The sequence below is a fragment of the Lolium rigidum genome, chromosome 6, assembly GCF_022539505.1.
Source record: "Lolium rigidum isolate FL_2022 chromosome 6, APGP_CSIRO_Lrig_0.1, whole genome shotgun sequence".
NCBI classification, from domain to species: domain Eukaryota; kingdom Viridiplantae; phylum Streptophyta; class Magnoliopsida; order Poales; family Poaceae; genus Lolium; species Lolium rigidum.
Genome location: NC_061513.1, coordinates 11,632,235 through 11,647,321, shown reverse-complemented (window position 1 = coordinate 11,647,321; position 15,087 = coordinate 11,632,235). Strand labels below are relative to the sequence as shown.

At 43.9% G+C, this 15,087-nt stretch overlaps 3 protein-coding genes across 4 annotated transcripts; all 3 read right to left on the bottom strand.

Annotated features, from left to right (window-relative positions):
- Positions 1-685: 685 nt before the first annotated feature.
- LOC124659124 (metallothionein-like protein 2C) lies at positions 686-7,180 on the bottom strand. Of its 2 annotated transcripts, XM_047197061.1 has the most exons (3): positions 7,108-7,180; positions 1,062-1,201; positions 686-943 (listed from the first exon to the last, which is right to left on the bottom strand). In XM_047197061.1, the coding sequence occupies exons 2-3, from the start codon at positions 1,199-1,201 to the stop codon at positions 838-840; spliced, it is 246 nt and encodes an 81-aa protein (XP_047053017.1). In that variant the 5' UTR covers positions 7,108-7,180; the 3' UTR covers positions 686-837. The 2 variants fall into 2 exon arrangements, with proteins under 2 accessions (XP_047053017.1, XP_047053016.1); XM_047197060.1 differs by lacking the exon at positions 7,108-7,180 and having other exon boundaries at positions 1,062-1,301.
- Positions 6,579-11,832, bottom strand: LOC124659123 (metallothionein-like protein 2C). Its single transcript, XM_047197059.1, has 3 exons — positions 11,746-11,832; positions 6,968-7,107; positions 6,579-6,845 (listed from the first exon to the last, which is right to left on the bottom strand). The coding sequence occupies exons 2-3, from the start codon at positions 7,105-7,107 to the stop codon at positions 6,740-6,742; spliced, it is 246 nt and encodes an 81-aa protein (XP_047053015.1). The 5' UTR covers positions 11,746-11,832; the 3' UTR covers positions 6,579-6,739.
- LOC124659122 (metallothionein-like protein 2C) lies at positions 11,227-11,746 on the bottom strand. Its single transcript, XM_047197058.1, has 2 exons — positions 11,606-11,746; positions 11,227-11,520 (listed from the first exon to the last, which is right to left on the bottom strand). The coding sequence occupies exons 1-2, from the start codon at positions 11,743-11,745 to the stop codon at positions 11,415-11,417; spliced, it is 246 nt and encodes an 81-aa protein (XP_047053014.1). The 5' UTR covers position 11,746; the 3' UTR covers positions 11,227-11,414.
- Positions 11,833-15,087: the final 3,255 nt, after the last annotated feature.

Here is a 15,087-nt window from a genome sequence, read left to right as displayed (position 1 = left end):
ATATTGCACATCCTGCTGTTCTTGAACACCCTCACCATCGTCGTCCCGACCGTCCTCAGCAGCCCGAACGTGATGGCCTGCTTCTCGCTGTGCCATCGCAGCACCTCCACCTTTTCTTCCTCCTCCAGCTCGTGGAGCACAACTGAGGTGTCAGGAACGTATCAGATCTCTCGGATCCTTTGTTCGAGACCGTGCCACATCCTCCTTACCTCGTCCATCTCAGGGAAGTTCTCTCCGGCGACGAAGCTAGAACATATAGAAATCTTGAGGGTGAAACTATGTACCCATCTTTATCGTTGATATAATTTTCATGTGCATAATATTTGTCTTCTGTTTTTTTTCAATGGGCAAAACGTTTACACATGCATCCTTGCAGCTTACTTCCAGCTGCGCGCGGCCAGCCTGCAAATCTGTTGTAGTCTTCTTGGTAAACTCACATGCCGAGTAGTAATTACGTGGAAGCAAGCATGCGGCGTGAAGGCAGTGGCGGACCCAGAACATCAACCATGTGTAGTCATGTTAAAGTTGTGCAGTCAAATACATGTATTTGTATAAATTTATAATTATTTTTACACATTTTAAGCTTGTATCGCCAAGAAACTGTGTAGTCAAGTGACTACACAGCCTTAATGTGGCTCCGCCACTGCGTGAAGGCGACGATGAGATAATTGATGACACATGTACGTTTAGGACAGTTAAACCGGGCGAAATTTATTTAATTTGGGGCGCACATATGCATGATCTGCTGCAGATGCAGAGCAGGGGCACACATACATAGGCCCTCGATCAGGGCAGCGTTACATGGTGGTAGCAGGCGACCAGTGGATGGTCGACCATCTAGCAGGTGCAGCAGGAGCAGCCGCAGCTGGTGCCGCAGTTGCACTTGCTGCAGGTGCAGCCGCCGTTCTCCGCCTCTACCGCCATCTCCATCCCGCCGGCGCTCCTGCATCCCAATAAGACAGTTAGTATGGATCAACATAATTAACTAATGGAACTAGCTAGCTAGATTAACATATCCGGTGCTTGATTCAGGATGCATAGATTGATGAGCAAGGACGTACGCCTTGTGGGTGGCGGCGGCGACGAGGAGGACGTTGCCGTTGCTGGCGGCCTCGACGTCGGGGTACATGCCGCAGCCGTTGCAGCCGCTGCCGCACTTGCAGGCGTCGCCGCAGCCGCACTTTCCTGAGCAGCACGACATCTTCGGTTCGAGCTTGGGACTGGATGACCCGAGATGGAGATGGAGGCTTTGATTGGATTCTTGATTGCTTGCTGGCTTGAGGAACTATGGCAACGCAGCGAGGACTATTTATAGGCCGGAGGAAGAAGAAGAGATTAGGAGATCGAGTTGAGAGATGCTGCACGGAGACGCGCACTTTGGCAAAAGGATGGAGGGGAGCGACCTAGGGACCACCGCACAAGAGCGCTTTGGAAAGCAGAATAAGGATAGGCTCAATTTGATTCCTTTTGTTTCTTCTGCTAGCTCTACTTTTTTTTACAATCAATACAATGTATAATTTTTTTGAGAGAATACAATGTATATTTAAAGTAGAATATTATGGTATAAGTACATGAGCAGTCTCCATCTATTACAAAATAAACCCTAAAAGAAATGACTAAATCTTCTTTTAAGATATAATCTTGTACTTTTAAAAGGCACTTGTAGAAAAATGACACCAAATCTGTTAAGCTTCATGCACTAGCCACTTGAACCAAAAGTCCGAACTGATGGAAAGGGCTAGGCAATCTACTTGTACACTTCACAACACCCCCACTTGCGTGTGACGGGAGAAGAGAAAGTCAACACGTGAAAGAAGAAGAGCACACAAACAGATGGTGGCTAAAGAGGGAGCAACAACAATTTTTAGGCTTAATTGCGAAAACCATGTAAGAGGGGGCAACAGCAATTTTTAGGCTTAATTGCGAAAACCATGTGAAAGCCAGGATTTGAACTCGAGACCTGGGGCTCTGATACCATGTTAAGCTTCATGCACTAGCCACTTGAACCAAAAGTACGAACTGATGAAAAGGGCTAGGCAATCTACTTGTACACTTCACAACAAAATCAACCACTTATTAATACTAGTAGAATGCCCGTGCTTCGCCACGGCCCTTTAACGTAGTGTCAAATGCATAAACGTGTAAATAATGCATGCAAATATTAATTCTTCAACGCAGTTTCTTGGAGGTGCTCATAGGGGTAGGGTGTGCGTGTGCGTTCATAGGGGTGAGTGTGTGCGCGTATGTATGAGCGTCTTTGATTGTACTGTGTTTATTAAAGTATATAAAATAAATATATAATACTTATTTAAAGATCCACTTCGCACAATTCATTTTGTAGAAGAGAAATGACTGAATGCACTATTTATTAAAGTCATGGTCCGTTGACGCGTCTAAGGTATTCTCGCACGATCTCAGGAATGTTGTCTTCAACTTCATTAGCCAGATACTTGAGTATGTGTATCAAAAACTTTTTCCTTAGCTCGTAACCATCCTGCACAATTGGTATATCATGTTAACATGAAGTTTTCTTCCCACAAAAAATATAAGATTGTGAATATAGAGTACTCACACTGCAAACTGGATGAACAAATCTTTTACCATCCCATGAAAGCATAAAACTAAATACTAAGTATCCAGACAATTTTCTGCAAATAAATGGAACATATCATTATCTTGGTCATTAGAACTTCCGAATAAAATAAGCTGCTTGTAAAGTTAACTGAGAAAAATCACCTGTCGGGGCTTGTTGGTATTGGGATATTGTGAGGATATTTACGTGGCCAGAAATAAATATTGGAACCAGGCAGGTTGCGCTATCTCAAGAGCATCATTTAGATAGAATGAACACCTTTGTAATTTTAGTTGGTACCTCTCTTCTGATAGAGTTTCAGAACATGGGTCTAAAATACATACACGACACTCATGTTTGTCGATGGTGAACAAGATGAAGTGGCCAAGAAATGCGTGTGGCAAAAAAATCTGCAAGTGGTGAGCATTAAAACACATAAATCATGTTAATAATGGAAAAGAGACTAACTTACCATGTTGCATGATGATATATTATGGTCTATCCCAGGCCAGCTATGAAAAAATGTTGCCAACTCCTTAATATCTGGCTTAACACGCCAAAGTGGATGTTTTCTACCATGGAGTATCGCCGACTGAAATGAAAAAAAGGTTTAGAACCATAACAGTGACAATAAATATGCGATTATAATAACTTACACAAAATCTTAAGTCCATATTGTGCACGGGAGGCTCTATCAAAAATTGTATCTCATCACATGCCACTATGCGCACAGCCATGTTGTAACAATCCTTGTCCATTGGCTGGTCCATCCTGAGTATTTCTCCAAACTGTTTCCTTAATGGAGTTTTCAGCCACCCTGAAGGCATTGCTAATGCTGTTCTTGACAATGTATGCCAACGATTATATCAACATATTTGTTTGATCATGAGCAATCATACACCTATGAGCACCAGTACAACTTGCTCCTGGGCCTTGCTGCCAGGCTTCTGGTAGGCATGACCTTGCTGCAAATTTTATAAGTTGATAGATCTGAACTGTGCTTATGTGTTTTTGTTTTACCTTGAAATAATAGAAATGTGGATTCTGTGATTGCGCTATTCCGTGTTGATTCCAGTGGTAGGGGTGAACTTGCAGAGCGTCAGGTATTCTAGTGTAGCTACCTAACTACGTCAAAAGATCAAGCAACTTATGAAACTGTATGTGCTCTGGAACTACAGCAAAAAACTGGCTCAGATGCTGAGAAGTTCAATGTTGCAGTGTACATCACCAACCAAAGTGTGCTTTCTATTGTGATTGCGGATGGATTAAAATTGTGAAAATGGATTAAAATTGTGGACATGACGAGGAACCTAACTGTATAAGACGGAACCGATGCGAGGAAGTTCTCCTTGCTTTGATGAAGATGATGGCCGTGAGTGACGAAGACGGTGGCGAGCATCGACTTTGGTCAGGGTGATGAAGACAATCGAGGTTATAGAGACGGCTCCTGATGCGAGGCAGTGGCGGCCAAGGTCCCCTTGCTCGATGAATACTATGGTTGTGAGTGTTCTCCTGGTGAAGACGGTGGCCGGCAGCGTCTTTGGAGAAGGCGATGAAGACGATGACCGGCATCAGACTTTGGTCAGTGTTATGTCAGGGTCTTTGCTACGCCTAGTCAGCGGGTTGTTTTTTTAAATGTTGTTGTGAAACATCCGGAACGCATGTTTGCTGTTAGTTGTGCAAAAAAAGTAGCGAGCTAGCGGGATGCTTTTTTGAAATGTTGTTGAGAAATGCCTCTTAGTTGTTGAGAAATAATAGGATCCGGACGTTTTTTGAAATGTTGTTGAGAATGTGTAGGAGTGGTGCGTCAAGTTGAGAGTAGGGCCAGTTTGTTGAGAAAATTATGTAATACTGGTGCGTGAAGTTGAGAACCGTAGAGCTGGTTTGTTGTGCCATTTGAAATTTTGAACAGCTAGGCCTAATGGCGTGGATGGGTTGTTTTGTTAGTTGCGTTTTCTTCGTGACGTGGGGGGTATTATTGTCCATCCTGAAAATGTGACACCAGACATTCACCAGTTTGCTCTTAATAGTAGAGACAAATGAGGGCTCTCTCGTAATTTTTTAACTCAAACCACAATGCTAAGGCTACGTGCACATTAAATTAATCAACCAACATGGCTAGAGCACAAACAACAATATTCTAAGACAAAAGCACCCGAACATGCTGGTTGGTGTTGTCGGGAGCCAAGAATACGAATGGCATTATCGAGGACGTAGCATCCATGAGTAATATTATTCATCCATTGGAGTCGAGAATACTATTCATCCGCTGGAGCGAGCCCTATTTGAAATCTGACCCTACGACGTCGATGACGCTTCCCGCAACACCGAGCGACGAGGAATGCTCATCAAAAGGCGCGAGGTCGATGCAACCGAGAGTAGAATTTCAGTAAGGCATGATGCCGATGTGAAAGGCTGCTAGCGGGAAGATCATGCGAGTCATTTAATAGAAACAGATAAACGGTGCGAACATCGCATTTCGAACGAAATCATAAAATAGCAGAAATATATGACGACCAAAAAATTCACCAACAATTTGAAATAAAAATATTTAAGATGATGCAAAGAAAAAGGAACGATGAAGATAAAGTAATCGCCGCAAAAGCATTACACACGATCCAGCCTTCGTTTTCCGTGTGAGATGACATGCGACAAGGATGATGGTTTTACAATCTTTCGGCCGTGTGTGATACTCACACAAGATTCCAGGATGCTTCAGTGTGTCATGTACCCACGGAGAAGCCTGCTTAGGCCACGTACAGACAGTCGAATTTTTGGAGCGTCAAATGTTTTTACACCGCACATGGAAAGGACCTTCCGTGTGCAATGGGGACTGAAAAGGCCTGATATGTAAGCATACATATGCCATGAATAGTAGCTAGCTCAGCTTAGTATGCCTATTAAATTTTGAACCGGGTACTGTTGGATCTGTCTCCTATATATATATATATATATATATTTCTGTGTGTGGTTGAATCCGTATTTGAAACTTTTGTGTCAGACATGGTGTGTATGAATCATGTTGGCGTTTTTGTTTTCATATTCGTAGAAGAATTTTAAGTTTTTTTTTTGGTTGCTGCAATTATGCAATTGCAGCACAAGTAGCTTGAAAAGGATTCTTCCATCAGATGTATGCATGTCGTTGTCTACTGAGGACTTTTCATTTGTGCAGATCTTCGAATTTGGCAATGCTACTGGTCATTTCCTAATTATTTGTACGCATGGAGGACGTGGGCATAGCCCAGTGGTTGGAGTCGTAGTGGCGCTATGTCCGACGACCAGGAGTTCGAATCCTGTCGAGACGAATTTCGGAATTCTCACGCCGAGGTCCCGCTTCTACTATACTCCCTCCTTCTCAGGGCATAAGGCGTAATATTTTTTTCAAATTTTCGCCATAGCATAAGGCGTATGGCTGGTTTATCCCAATTCTTCCAAGACTACCCCTGGTGGTTGTTAGCCGAACCTAAATAATCGGGAAAGAGGAGCTAATTCAGGCGATGGGCATTGGTTGTGGGTGGTGCATGCAGCCTGAGGTGCAGTTATTGCACGTTGGGAATGAAAAAATTAAAGACATGCATGCCATGCGGGGAGAGAGAGAACCAATGACTGTTTCCATTGAAAAGAAACCGTAGCAATTAATCTCAGCGTTAGTAGGGGCATGCTGGGAAAGAATTTCAATCGCTGGCCTTTCTTAATCTACGAGCCCAAATTTTTACGCCTTAATCCTTGGTATGGAGGGAGTATCATTTAGTGTCTAGTTCCTCCTAGCACTAATTCATTTTTTTTTTATTATTTGTACGCATGGGAAGTATCCATGAATCCATTACTAGTAGCTGCTTTAACTTTCAGTCAGCTTTTTTCACAAGAATTAAATTATTTTGCCTGAGCTCTGAAGCAGGTGACACTCTGCGGTCTGCGCTGTTCAACTCTCACGTGCTTCGATCGTTTCTTACATCTCAAATTAAGATCGACATGAAGATGATTAAGACGTACGTACTGTAGTATGTAGTTAAACCGGGGGAATTTTATTTAGGCATACAAATCATGCGAAAACATGCAGGGGCGTACAGACAGGTCTAGCATGTGTAGCTTAGACCTAGATCGATCAGGTAGCAGTGCATGGTTGTAGTTAACGTAGACGGCCAGATCAACTCGATGGTTGACGGTCTAGCAGGTGCAGCAGGAGCAGCCGCAGCTGGTGCCGCAGTTGCACTTGCTGCAGGTGCAGCCGCCGTTCTCCGCCTCCGCGGCCATCTCCATCCCGCCGGCGCTACTGCATCCCAATCAAGACAGTCAACATGGATCAGCATAATTAACTACTGGAACTAGCTAGCTATATGTATATGATCTGTGCTTGACTGCATGATGCATGAGGATTGATAAACATGGACGTACGCCTTGTGGGTGGCGGCGGCGACGAGGAAGACGCTGCCAGTGCTGGCGGCCTCGACGTCGGGGTACATGCCGCAGCCGTTGCAGCCGCTGCCGCACTTGCAGGCGTCGCCGCAGCCGCACTTTCCTGAGCAGCACGACATCTTCGAGCTTGTTTGGGGTTGGATGGAGGCTTTGACAAATGATTAGCTAGGAGATCTTGTGCTTCCTTGCTGGCTTGAGGAGCTATGGCAAGCCAGAGAGGGCTATTTATAGGGGAGCGACCTAGAAGAGGAGGAAGAATGGAGATGAGTGATGTTGCACGTACACGCGCACTTTGGGAAAGGATGGAGGGGAGCCAGCTAGGGACCACCGCCGCAAAAGCGCTTGGGGAAGATGAATAAGCTGGATAGAGGCCTCTCACTCAATTTGATTCCTTTTGTTTCTTCCTTGCTTTGCTTCTTCTTTCTCTTTCCTTTTGCGAAGGAGCCGAAGCTTTATATTTATCAAACACTGCAGAAAACTCCATCTTACTATGGCAAGATAAATGCTCAGCTCTGACACTCAAGGATACTTGGCCAAGTCTCTAATCATTCTGCAAGGATGAATGAATCTCTATCAAACAAGCATTACTTGTGCTAGAGCCTTTGATCTATTTCATTTGCCCTTATCTGAGAAAGCATTGCTGCAGTTTCACCTCTTTCAAGCTTTACTCGTGGACCATGAGCCAGCTATGGACACTGAAACTTGGACAGTTTTTGGTGATATGGTGACAATAAAGGTTTCCTCTACTTATAGCTCCTTGATGGATTTTGGTAGCATAATTTTTTCCTTGAAATGGATGTAGCAAGGCTAATGTCAGCAAAAACATAAAGTCTTCTTTTGTCTCATGGTTCATAATCGCCTGAACACCACAACAATGCTTCAAAGGGAGATTTTTTTTATGGATAGCTACTCCTGCATTATGTGTGATGATGATGAGCTGGAATCTAGAAACCATGTGTTTTTCCATTGCCCCTTTGCTAAGTTATGTTGGCAATATCTCTACTCTTCTTGGACACCGCCTTAGCAGAATGGCATTTAAAGTATCATTGCCAGTCTAAAAAATGAATTGAAAGTACCTTTCTATATGGAATTGATTATGTTGACTGCATGGACTATTTGGACGACCAGGAATAATTTATTTTCAAGGAAAACACCCCCAATCTTTACAAATGCAGGAAAAGATTCAAGGAAGAGTTGGCTCTTCTTGTTCATAAGGCTTCTAGGAAGTCTTATGCTAGGCTCAAGAATTGGGTTGAGAGATTTAGATAATCTGGTAGCTCTATTTTCTTTTCTCTCTTTTTTAGACCTATGGCCTTTTAGATAGTTTCTTGTTGTTGGTATCCTCTAGCAATAGCTCGTTGAATCATATAACTTTTTGAAAATGATAAGTATACACAGTGGGGAAGCCCACTGATTTTCCTAAAAAAAGGTTTTTAACCGGATTCAGATTTTGAAGCCAACATCTTAATTGAACCAGTTTCCCGCTCAGTTTATCTCTCCCAAATCACTTGAAGTGTTGCGCCATAAACCCTCGCTGACCAAAACCCTAGCACCACTCTTGCCCCTCAACCATGACTCCAGATGAAATCACGCAGAAGGAGGCCGAGATTAAGTCTCATGCCGAAGCCCTGGACGTGCGTGAGGTAGAACTCCATCACCAAGCTAAATCTTCCTCCCGAGAGGTCGATCTACGTTGCTAAGAAGCAGAGCTCAATGCTCCAGAGGTGGCGCTCGAAAGCTCATCGTCATCAGGGTCACTAAGGGCAAGACCATTGACAGCAAAACCGCACCTCTTACCCTCCCAAATCCATCTACATATGCCACCTCCATCAAGTTGCATGTCCTCATCACCTTGTTCTCACCGTCCCCAACTAGACCAACTCGTGCGAATTGTTTCTCGTCCCACTCAGTCGCTATAGCTTCACAAGCCACATCATCGGCGACGCCGGTGCTACTCCTTCCAACACATCACCCACGTCAGATTGGGGTTGGGATGACTTCACCATGCTCTCTTGGATATATGGATCCATCTCCAGCGACCTCTTCGTCATTTTCATGCGCATGGCTCCAGGCCGCACAATATTTTGGATGCCATCGAGAGCCTCTTCCGTGACAACAAGAAGCACTACGCTATTCAGCTAGAGGCGGAGTTCAGGAACACTCCGCAAGGCGGCATGACCATCAACAAGAAGCACTACTGCGCCATGCTCAAGGCCCTTGCTAATGCAAGACACACATGAACTAGACACTGAAATAACTAGACACAGTCCAACTCGACATTGGTTCGGAAAAATAGGTAGATGCACGACATAGAGAGACACAGACTAATCCCAGTAGATATCCAAATTGTTTTTGGTGTCCTCGGACGCGGTTGACTCGATGATATCTAGACACCTCTCAGAATTCGGGTCGAGCGTCGATGACAGTTCGGTGGCGTACTCCCCCAGAATGGCTCTCATCCTCTTCTCTGGCCTCGCGGCTCTACTCTCCGTCTTCTGCTCCCTACAGAATTGGCACTCGTATTCCACGTCTTAGGGATGGTGGAGTCGCTACTGCGCCCTAGCCCACTCGCCTGACTTGGCAACGGCAAGCCCCCGCTGCCCCTGATGTTCCTCTTGCGTCACAAAGCGTGGTTGCAGAGTGACCGCGTCGGCTTGCTCCTGACAGCCAATTTCCAGGAAGTTCATGTTGCGGCGTGGCTGACCAAACCTCCATGCCGCAACGTCATATGCACGAGCGGCCTCATCCTTTGTGTTGAAGGTGCCAACCCACACCCGCTCTCTGGAGGCGGTGATTTCTACCCCGAAATGCCCGCCCCCTCGGCCACAAGCGGACTCGGTCGAAGCCCGTCGAGCTCAGATCGGCGTGACAACGAGGAGACATCTCGACGGCGGCTGGAAAACGACCCTGTGGGGTCAGCGCTGGCGCGGAGAGGGTTTGTGGCGGCAGGGGCCAATGGAGGGAGAACTGGGTTTTGAAACTTTGTGTTGGATACATGGCTTTATGTAGTGGCGCGAGGGCGAAATGATGACAGAAAAATATGGCAAGAAGGAATTGGCGGGGAGAAAGTGGAGAAAAAAGTAGGCAGGAAAAGACTTTGCCATATACGAGAGAAAAGCACATGACAAAGGTGTGTCTTTGCCGTGTGTATTTGAAATGCACATGGAAAAGGCACACCTTTGCGTGTGCTTTTCCCCATTACACCGCAAAGAAGACATGGTAAATTCTCCCTTGCGCGGGAAAATTTTGGCAGGAAGAAACGCCACGCTGGGGAAGGGGACGTCGAGTGACCCTAATCTTATGGTGTATCCATTAGAAGACACATGGAAAAGCCATGCCCTTGTAACGGCTCCGGCAGATGCAACCTGTAGGGACACGTGGCGCCTAGCTTTGCCGTGTTTTTTGCTCTTTTGTCATGTACTTTTCTTTGACTTGTGTTTTGTGCGTTTTTGCCGTGCATATATCTTTGTCGTCTATTTTTGTGCTCTTTTTTTTTACCGTGTATCTACATGTTCGGTACATGGCAAATGCAACCTTTGCCATATTCTGCCGCTTTTTAGCACACAGCAAAAGAGTGGCACGCGACAAAGAAGGATTTTGTAGCAGAGACGAGCGGCCTCATGGAGATTGGTAAGCTTGCCATAGAGGAAGGAGAGCGTACTCCCTGACGCGCTCTCCCTGATGGCATCGATGTCGTCACCGCATATGTCGCAGGCCATCGCGAGTCACGAGAGCTCGTCAACGTTGTCCAAGCGGCACCCTGAATTTGTATTGCTTGCATCTTACCTCTGTTCACATCACAAAAGTCTCATTACTTTCTTTGTATTGCACGGTGTATGTATGTCTATTATGTTGATATTTTGTACAAAAGTTTCATTATTTCCTTGGTTGTCCAGCTATGCAATGGCAGCACAAGTACCTTGAAAATGAGTGGGTTAATTCCTCCATTGGATATATTCGTGCACTGAGATATATTTTTCATGTACGGAGCTTTGAATTTCTCAAGATTAATTTCTTGAGCAACACTAACTTCATGTTCCAAATATTGCCGTGTTACGATGCCAATAACTTATTGTATGTGCTCATGGGACAGATCCATCTCTGCTGAAATACCGCTGCAACTTCTGTCAGATTTTCCTCAAGAGCTTAATTACTTTGCCGGTGTGACACTATGCGCTGTTCAAAGTGCTTCCGAAGTTTCAGATATCCCAAATTAAGATCGATCCAAAATTGACATGTAGTTAAGGTTGGGGGTTTTTATTTAGGATGCGACATGCATGCATGCAGATCATGCAGACATGCACGCAGCTTTGGGGCGTACAGTGTACAGGCTTAGCATGTGTAGCTTAGCCCTCCATCAGGTAGCGTTACATGGTGGTAATTAAGTAGTGATGCAAGCCGCCAGATCAACTTGTTGATTGATGACCTAGCAGGTGCAGCAGGAGCAGCCGCAGCTGGTGCCGCAGTTGCACTTGCTGCAGGTGCAGCCACCGTTCTCCGCCTCTGCGGTCATGTCCATCCCGCCGGCGCTCCTGCATACATCATCCCAAGATCAGCATATTAGTTACTCCTTGTGCTCGAGGTAATTAGTTACTAGTATAATTAACGAGCACGTACGCCTTGTGGGTGGCGGCGGCGACGAGGAAGACGTTGCCGGTGCTGGCGGCCTCGACGTCGGGGTACATGCCGCAGCCGTTGCAGCCGCTGCCGCACTTGCAGGCGTCGCCGCAGCCGCACTTTCCTGAGCAGCACGACATCTTCGAGCTTGGTTGGGGCTGGACGGCCGGAGATGGAGGATTTGGTTGGCTTCTTGCTGGATTGCTTGAAGAACTATGGCAAGGCGGCGAGGCCTATTTATAGGCGAGGTAGGGGTCGAGCGGGACGAAGAAGAAGAAGAAGATGCTGCACGTACTGGCGCACTCTGGAAAAGGATGGATGGGAGTGACCCAGGGACCACCGCCGCCTGGGGAGGAGGAATAAGGATAGGGGCATCTCACTCAATTTGATTCATGTTGTTTCTTCTGCTTTTCTTCTTTCCTTTTTAGAAAAAACTGAAAATATAGGTAATACTATTATTCTCACAAAAAACCAAAGGATAAATTCATTAGCTTCAAAAGAGACTATCCTCCTGATCTTGTTTGCCAATTTGATTCCCTTTGTTTCTTCTAGCTTTCTTTCTTTCAAGTAACTGCATAAATAAGACTACTATTATTCAGGAAAAACTATGATATTTATTAGCTTAAAAAGATAATGTTATTTGTTGGTAGTACTGATTTATAATTCATGTTAAGAGAGGAAATATCTTGCGACCGTAATTAAATGATGGTCACCAAGCCTTGCGTGCTTTAGGAATTGTCAGGAAAATGGTGTTTCTTTGCCAATTTTTGGTGTTAGTTCAAGTAAGCACCATAACTTTAGAAAAAAGTATCCATATTTGAAACAACCTTTCAAGGGATAGTTTCATGGTTAAATATCATGGATGTAAAAAACCTTCAAGCCTTTTGCTTCACAAGAGGGATACCTTTAATCTTGATTCTACCTCTAGACTCTAGAGTAGTAAGCGTAACAGTGGCTATACCCACATAGAGGTCATGGAAAAGTTGTTGGAGAGAGGTCACCTCAAAGCTCGGTAACCGTCGGTTGCGATAGGGAATAGGAATACGGATAGGGCCTCTCACCGCATAATTTGATTCCCTTTGTTTTCTAGCTTGTTCATTTCTCTTTTTTCTTACAAGGAACTGAAATAGTATTATTATTATCAGACAAAAAGAACATATAATTTTATTAGCTCTAGAAGAAGATGGTGTTATTTGTAGGTATTTATTTTTCAGTGATGTTACAAAAAGAATTATATTGCCAATACGTGATGTGTTATTTGTAGGTATTTATTTTTCACTGATGTATTACATTGGAGTTGGTCGTAGCTCGTACAACGCGTTTGATGAAGGAGATTAGGACCATCTGGACAGTTCAATCGACATCTAATGGTAGAGTCAGCCGTTGTAATCTTTAGCTCAGCTAATGACGGTTTTCTGCCACCGCTAAGTGGAGATTACCAGTTTAGAACACCCAAACGAAGGGCCCGACATCCTCCCAAGCAGGATGCATAAAATTGTTTTTTTAATAAAACTGAGGTATTTATTTAAGTCAAATTCAAACTAAACACTATACCTTTAGCAAAAAGTACCAGTGTTCCAAATACCCCCTCATTGGATAGAAATAATGATTATTGCGCCCCAAGCCTTTTGACTTACGGGGATACGGGGAGGAGACTTTCCTCGTAATCATGCTTCTCAATTTGATTCCGTTTGTTTCTTCTTCCTTGCTTTATTTCAAGTCACCGGAAAGATAATAGTACTATTATTATAGAAAAATGATATTATTAGCCTGAAAAGATAATGTTATGTGGAAATATCTCATGCTAATAAGCGATGGTTATGTTTTACCTATTGGTCTCATGTTAGTTTGGGTGGATTATTTTTATTTCTCATTCCTTCGGTAGTTAAGAAAATTGATTTTATTTTTCTCAGGCCTTCAAATTTACGAAAAAAGTCAGCCATATGAAATTCAGACGCTCATATGACCTTTTTTTTTCTCATGCCTTCAAAGTTAAGAAAAAAAGTCAGCCATATGAATAATTGAGACTCTCATATAACCTTACTGCATGTGCATATTAATTAGATACAGATCGCAGATCAACTCGCTTGTCCATGGAATTTTTTACACCTGAAGCTTGAAAACATGTGTTTTTGAATTTTAGAAATAAAAAAAGCACATGTCCTCAGGAGCAACATGTCCCATTCTGTACATTTACATTATTCATCAACTATTTGTTCAACCTTTAATTGGCTGGGAAACTTTTCGTTTAATTTACAGATGAAAGCAAAGCAAAAAGGTGAAAGGAATCTGAGTGGGTAGTGCCAATTCTTGTCCACCCTGCGGAAAGCTCCATCTATGGCTACGCAGTTTTTGACTAAATTATTTCTTACAGAAGTGGCTCTGCCTTGTGTGGAGATAAATATCACACATATTTCCCCGTAAATTATCACAGTTATTTTGCATGGCGTCTCCAGTGCTCCACGTTAGCCACATTAAATTTATCTTTTCATACAGACACAAAAGAGAGGGATACGGTAAGATCATTAGATATCCACTGGCGGAAAACGGGCCTTTAACACCGATTGGTAAGGGGATTATTTACCGGTTACACAAACGGTACTACGCATCTAGTGCTAAAGGCCCCCCCCCCTTTAGCACCGACTCAGTTACGAACCGGTGCTAAAGCGGCACCACATGGTGGTTGTCGAGCGCCCGGGCGAGAGGACCTTTAGCACCAGTTCGTAATACGAACCGGTACTAAAGGGTCTACCGCGGCAGGAAAAACGTCCCAAAACGCTGCCGCGGCAGAACCCCGCTACCCGTGCCTTTTTTTATATCCAATTTTTTTTCGAATTATTTTCCACTCCCTTTTTTTCTACTTTTTCAGAATTTCTAATATTTCAGTTATTTGATAAGGTTATCTCTAGTCAAATTACTTACTCGTGGTCAAACTTTCCGCTTGGCCACCCATCCTCCCACTACTCCGGCACTAGCACGCTTAACTTCCAAGTTCCTTCCCGTCCCGCTTCCAAGTGGTTCGCGTGCAAGCAAGTATGTGATACTAGTATCATATCAATCCTATTAACATGTTGGTCGATGTCATATTTCTTTATTATTTGAAATTCAAATAATTATTTTAATAAACAAAAGTAAGGATGTAGTAAATTACAATCTTAGCTTTGTAAAGCCATCAGGTAATTTACAAAACTAAGAATTAGCTTTGGCATAAAACAAACTTAACATACTTTTAAGTCTAGTATCTTGCTACCTAGCAACCATTAGTGTGTGGTATCAAGTGTATTTACATCAAATAAAAGGCTAATTGTTATATAGAATATTTATATTTACTTAATTATCTATACTAATCGGGCGACCCATCGGGTTAGCCACGGGCACAACCTTATGCCCATGCCCTACCCATAACTAATCGGGTTACCCATGGGCATGACCAATGGGCGAAATAGTCGACCCATACCCTACCCATTCGGGTCGGGTGCCCA